The sequence below is a fragment of the Lathyrus oleraceus genome, chromosome 7 (genome assembly GCF_024323335.1).
Source record: "Lathyrus oleraceus cultivar Zhongwan6 chromosome 7, CAAS_Psat_ZW6_1.0, whole genome shotgun sequence".
Taxonomy (NCBI): Eukaryota; Viridiplantae; Streptophyta; class Magnoliopsida; order Fabales; family Fabaceae; genus Lathyrus; species Lathyrus oleraceus.
The window spans coordinates 320806363-320812952 of record NC_066585.1 but is presented as its reverse complement, the minus strand read 5'-3'; the positions used below and the strand labels follow the sequence as shown (position 1 = coordinate 320812952).

At 34.6% G+C, this 6590-nt stretch overlaps 1 protein-coding gene across 2 annotated transcripts; it reads right to left on the bottom strand.

Moving 5' to 3' along the window:
- Positions 1-435: 435 nt before the first annotated feature.
- LOC127105090 (uncharacterized) lies at positions 436-5930 on the bottom strand. Of its 2 annotated transcripts, none has more exons than XM_051042255.1 (10): positions 5669-5930; positions 5358-5463; positions 4738-4804; positions 4014-4079; positions 2560-2653; positions 2327-2437; positions 2042-2142; positions 1843-1917; positions 1650-1742; positions 436-1036 (listed from the first exon to the last, which is right to left on the bottom strand). In XM_051042255.1, the coding sequence occupies exons 2-10, from the start codon at positions 5369-5371 to the stop codon at positions 752-754; spliced, it is 906 nt and encodes a 301-aa protein (XP_050898212.1). In that variant the 5' UTR covers positions 5372-5463; positions 5669-5930; the 3' UTR covers positions 436-751. The 2 variants fall into 2 exon arrangements, with proteins under 2 accessions (XP_050898212.1, XP_050898213.1); XM_051042256.1 differs by having other exon boundaries at positions 5358-5450.
- Positions 5931-6590: the final 660 nt, after the last annotated feature.

The window sequence follows — 6590 nt, the reverse complement described above, 5'->3', positions numbered from 1 at the left end:
TCCAATGCAGATGAGTATGGTATTAGGCCCTCTAACACTACTGAAGTTTCAGTTTATTATATGGGTATACCAGACACGTGAAATGACATTTAATGCAGATAAATATGGATTAGAAATACTCCCTCCGTTCCTTTTTAAGTGTCCATTTCTTTAACCCTAGATAATTATTACATAGAAAGAAAAAGTAAAATGAATGTAATAAATAATTAAGGGTATTATAGGTAAAACAAAAATTATTATTTGAAAAGTAACAATAATGATTAACTTTCTTGATATGTATAAAAAATCAAAAAATAACACTTAAAAAGGAACAGAGAAAGTAGTAATCCAAATCAATTTCTCAATCATAAGTTAAAGTTAACTTAGTACGTCAATTATTTTATTTTTTAAATCTTATTCAACTGCTCTGTGAACGCCGATAATTTAAAATAACAATTTTGCTAGTTAAAAATCATACACTTTTTATTGGATAAACTCTCATTTCTAAAGAATCATATTAATCCAAACTACATGCCTAATTTTAAAAAGACAATCCCATACATGTTCGGTAGACCTCAACTTGATGATGCAGTTGCCAACCATTATGCGAATGCTTTCAAGTTCTGGCAAAATACATCATTGCCACACTCAAACTTCAACGGCAGAAAGATCGGAATCCAGCTAGTGATCCTGATAAAAGATGAGTCATATAAAGGTGAACACTAAGACAAAACGTCTAACCGGACCACTGTTCTTAAACCAACTCTCGATATCATGATATTTTAACATCTCGAAGAATCCTTGCAGCCATTGAGCCATACCTTCTGGCCTCCCACTCACTAAGGTTTGCATTTGGGGGAATTGAATTACTATGATCCTCAGTGTTTTCTTCAATAAGACCAGCTCCTTCTACTACAGTACTCTCCTCGGTGTTTTTATCTTTAACACCAGTTTCAACATCAACTTTTTCAGCAGCAGCTTGACCTGAGTTCTCTGCTGAATGTTTTAATCCCAGAATATATAGTTGAATGCTTGGATGTTGAAATGTTTCATCCATCTGCACAAAGTGAAGTAGAAGCTTGATAAGTATCTAAGCACTTACCGAACTTACTCTTAAAAGCTAGTTATCAAAGGGGTGCACAAAGTGAGGATTAAGTGATGTTTCATGTAGGAACTTGATAAGTATCTAGGCACTTAGGAAACCTACCCTTAAAAGCTAGCTATAAAGGGGAAGAACCAAGCTATTTAATTACTACATCGAGCATCCCATACTACTTGGTGTGGGACTTTAGCACCCTGTAATACCAAGTCACTAACATAGCACTGCCTTTGAGAGCTGACGTCTCTGCGGCTGCACTCTATGATGCTTTACTTGACCTTTCAGTGAACCCTCTGTAGGTAGCTCTTTCTGAGCCACCAGCAACCAAGTCTGATGCCAATTGATAAGTATTTAAGCACTCATAACCCATCCTTAAAAGCTAGCAAGCAAGGTAGAAGAATTGGCCCACTTAAATACTAAACCGAGCATCTTATACCACTAGATGTGGGCTTGGACACTCCGTAATACCCAAGTCTCTATCAGAACCAAACTCACCTATTTGTTAATATGTTAGAAAACAATGTTACTAGTCCAGGGCATGTATATGATGTTGAAAGAACATATAGCATACCTTTGATTTTGAAACAGTCTTCACGTTAAAGTGTTTTTTCCACATCTGAAGCATCTTCTCGTGGACACTGGTGGAACGGATCTCATAACCCAACTTCGTATACAATTTCAAAACAAATAAAACAAATCAGTATATCCAATTCAACTATACAAAGGAAGGGCATAATTTAAGTATAAAAAGTTGAATCACATACCACAATAGTAGTCCTAGGTCCAGATAAAGCAAGTATTGTCTGCAACAGAGGCTCCAATAGATGTTCTGCATAAACCTTCAAGGAAATAAAGTAAAACAAAAAGTAGGATGATGTTCCACTTAGAACAGAATAACATATAAATGACAATTTATAATTTGTCAGGTGAGTTAGTTTATTAACTCTACTTTTCAACACTTACAACGTCAGTGCCAATAATGTAATCAAATGGAGGACCAACATCCTTAATGTGACTCTCATCTCCCCATTGAAGCACCGAAACCTTGATTGAACCAAATGAATCTAGAAGCAGAAGATTTTTGAGTGAGATACTAATACTGCCATAACTCAAATCCACAAAACACAATCACAAATGAATAAACACAATGGCAAGTTTCAACAACATTCAATTGAAATACTTCAACATAAATAAATGAGTAGCAAGTCCATATGCTAAAAAGGATGGTTTATAAGTTTAAAACTAAACCAGGATTCTTTTGCATGACCCTTGAAGTATTACGATCGACGTTTCTTTGTAACAATGGCAAAACCTCCTCTTGGTCTGTCACTGTAACATTGCAACCGAGTAAAGCCATGCCTGCAAAGAGAGTAATAAAATAGGGTATGTATAGCTCAGATCAAGTTTGACCAATGAGTGCATTTAGGCACAGTTGACTAATTTAATACACAATTTTATAGTAAGGATTCGAAAAAACACACCAAACCCAGAAACACCACAACCAGCCCCTAGTTCTATTACACGTTTTCCTTTAAGTTTGGCGGGGGAAAACCTTCCTTTTCTGCAATTCCGTTCCTAAAGGATATAAGATGCACTATAAGGAATAACAATAATATGAGGTTAAAAAATTACAAGGTAATATAAAGTCAATGAAATATCTAAGGAACTTCATGACCTAACCCAGTTTCAAAGGATCTAACCCAAAGAAGAGAGAGTGTGTGTTTTCTTTTAGGTTTCAATTCAGGTCATATAACTTACCACTTTTCTCAATGCACTCTGTGCTTCTTGGAAGCACAAAAACTATGGGTGATAAAAGGTGTATATACTTTTTAATAAATTTTATTCATGTACACTATCCAAAATAAGTCCAAGGCTTATCTATATTGTGACTATAGTCACCTGGTTAGCAGTTCTCTTTGGTACATGGTACAAGTCGGTACATTATTTGGGTTTGGGTTACATGGTACAAATAGGTACATTATTTGGGTTTGTGGAACATGGTACAAGTTGGTACACTATTTGGCTTTGTGGTACATTATAAAATTTTAAGCAGTATGTTATTAATGTTTTTTTCATTTAGTCTAGTTAAAAACAATAAAGTGCATACTGTAAAATATTAAATCTCAATATAAATAAACTTGAAATATTAAAAGACAAAAATAAGAGTCTAAACATGAAGATATAATTAAAGAAATTGACTAAATTTGAAGTTTATTACACATTGCTTAATCAATTATGCTGATATTAAAGGAATTATTACTAATTTATTATCAATTTAACAATTATCATAAAATATAAAATAAACTAAACACAACAGCTAACAACAATGGGATAAGAATAGTTCCACATGCACTGAAAATGTTGACAGCTTAACAGAAGTCCTTCTAGCTTAAGCTGTCAACCCAACAAGCTAGCATAATCCAACTTCTAAAGTTTGTGAGCAATAGGAGCAAGATTATCTATAAAAGAGCAGCATAAAAGAAACAGCAACGTGCTTTGGATATGGATATATACTTATATAGTGCTATTACAAATTATTAGTGTGGCGTCCTTTACCCAGTTAAGTGGTTTTGAGACCGGTTTTTTTCCGAGCTATTTCCATGCTTTGTGAATTGTGTACAAATTTGGACAAACCAATTCGCAAAAGTACCGCGAACAAGTTCTTGCAAATCAATTCGCGGCTCTCTGGTCACAGTAGCAAATTCTGTGATTATTATATGGACATCTAGGTTTTTAACTTTATCACTTTACTTCATCTTCATGTACACCTCAAAATTATAAGGCATGCATTATATATGCTTTAATAATTGATAATCTAAAGAGTAAACCAAATAAACTATATCATTATGTAAAAAAGCAACTTAAGATCTAACAAATTCATTCATGAAAAAATGTCAAGACTTTCCCGAGCATTTGAGGAAGATATTCAACTTACAAGAAACTTGGCAAAAACAAGTGATGCATCCCATACTGTAGTTCCGTGGTGCTTAGAATTGGGGTCCTATTCAAAATAAAACTGTCAGACTTTATAGGAAGTTATTAAATTAAATTAAAAAATACCGGTCTTCTATAAAATCATATATCATCTGAATGCCTATAAGTTGAAGCAATGACAGAACAAGGCACATGTCTTTTGGTCAATCATGATTTCAAAAAATTTCAGTACTCCTAATATTCCCAAAGATTTTTAAAACACTTTCTAATTAAGCAGAAACTTAAAGTCTTCACTGCACATTGAAAGCCTTTGTGCACCTGTGAATATATTGTCATCCAACTCAAATTATCCCCTCATTATTATGCAATAAGATTTTGGATACAACCTTTCGGTAAATTGAGAGGAGCATCTCCTATTAGTTATAAATAAACTGACTCCCAGTAGTGTTTCATCTGAAACTAAATACTCCCTTGGATTACATGAAGTAGGTGAATAAGTTGACATTTTCATTACTTAGGCCCGGTTTAGACAAGTCAATTCAAACAAACTCTTAAAGGAAGCCATACCTATACAACATTAACTCAGCGTTATTCTACTAGCTGTGCACTAATTTGTTTGCATTAAAATTGCAGCATTCAAGTTCCATTGACCTATAGCAGAAAAGAACACTTTCCACAAAGCAATGTCCACTCTCGAATTAACAGTTTAAAAAACATTACAATACCTGAGCAAATTGCAATTCGTGACCAAACACCTCCAATGGCATCTCAAAGGTGGTTGGGGTATTTAATCTGGTAAGACATTCATGAGCATTATGAAAGGAATGTTTATATAACACAACAAATTAGAGCATAAAAAAAAGAAAATCATTCAATTCTCTTAACCACTATGGGTTCAGTTCAGCTCGTGCGATTGTGATAGTACAACTAACTTTCCACTAAATACCAAAACATGTTTAATCCATTGTTTTGTGAACACTATAGAGCTATAGTATAGCGGATTTTGAACAAATCATTATTGTTCCACAATACACTAATTAATACAAAATATTATCAAATAACTATTATCTTAATGAATGATCAGTTATAACCTCTTTAGCACTGACACCTCTGAAAAAAAGTGCGTGTGTCAGTGTCCGAAACCGACACCGACACATGCGATTATCTTTAATTTTTCAAATCATTGCCGGTGTGACGTGTCAGTGTTGGTGTCGTGTTTCCGGTTTCGTGCTTCATAGGTTATAGCACTCAAATTCACAGTGACAGTATGAACGATAAAACATTCTGATGCACATATGCTAATGCTAATGTGACAGACATAAGTATAGCTGGTTTTGAAGAATACCTGTCAGCCTCCATGAGATCCCAAGTTTGCTATACAAATTCCCAATACGAAATACCAAATGCGAATCTAGAAATTCTATTTTCTGCTGAATCACTGAAAGAAAAACCTAAAAACAAAAAATATATATTAATGCCACAAACAAAATTGAGCTTTAATCATAGGAATTTGTTCCCAAACGGAACCCTAACATTAATAGAACTTGAATTTCATTGTTTTAAGTAGATTATAACAAATTCAAAATATGCATCGGATAAATTGTTTAAGAAAACGAAAACATATAAAAATGGTACAAAAAGAACGAAATTATATACGTGTATAACGAGGTGGAAGATTGAACGATGAGGATTGACGAGAACTCAGGCTCAGAGGAATGTGAAGAGATTGAGAAGGAAGCTTTAGGGTTTGAACTTAGCAGGCACAGTAAAGACCCTTGTGGAGTAGAACTTCAGCTTCAGAAGAATTATGATTTGTTCAGAGTTCTTTTGAGCTCGTGCGTTTTGATTACTTTTTCTTCGGTCCTCTATATACATTTTCGATTTTATGTTTGGTTTTAGCGATATTAGTTGAAACCATTTTGGTGGTTTTCTTTTACCGAGATAACCCAGTTTTTTGAAAAAATTCTTAAAATACACCATGTTTCAAAAAAAATTTCAATCTATCCCACTTTTAGGAGGTGTCGCCAATTGAATTGGCGACTCCGAGGCGCCAATTGGATTGGCTAGGGCAGGTGCCCTAGTCAATCCAATTGGCGCCTATGTGTAATTTTAAGAGGAGGCGCCAATTCAATTGGCGACTCCCTTAAAAAAACTTCAAATGGCAAAACCTCCAACATGAAAGTTGTAGATCATTCCATGACAATGAATTTGGACATAAATTTTGCATCATTTGGATTTTTTATGACACATCAACTCATGCCTGTCTTGCATGACAGACACATCATCTCATGACTAGCTAGCATGCTTGACACATCAACTCACACTGTCTTGCATGACAGACACATCATCTCATGACTAGCTAGCATGCTTGACACATCAACTCACACTGTCTTGCATGACAGACACATCATCTCAGAACTGGCTTGCATGCTTGACACATTATCTCAGACTAGCTTCAATGTCCGACACATCATCTCAAAACTAGCTAGCATGTGAGACACTGATACCATCTATTTAAGTGTCTTACTATCAACATCCAAGACATTTCACTCACATTCATCTGCACTTGCAAAATAGT

What these genes read in the sequence shown, in the direction of transcription:
- LOC127105090 (XM_051042255.1), bottom strand. An exon ending in TTGTTTTTGCCAAGTTTCTT is followed by an intron (nt 2,654 to 4,013) that starts GTAAGTTGAATA and finishes TATATCCTTTAG; the next exon opens with GAACGGAATTGCAGAAAAGG. An exon ending in AGACTGTTTCAAAATCAAAG is followed by an intron (nt 1,037 to 1,649) that starts GTATGCTATATG and finishes CACTTTGTGCAG; the next exon opens with ATGGATGAAACATTTCAACA.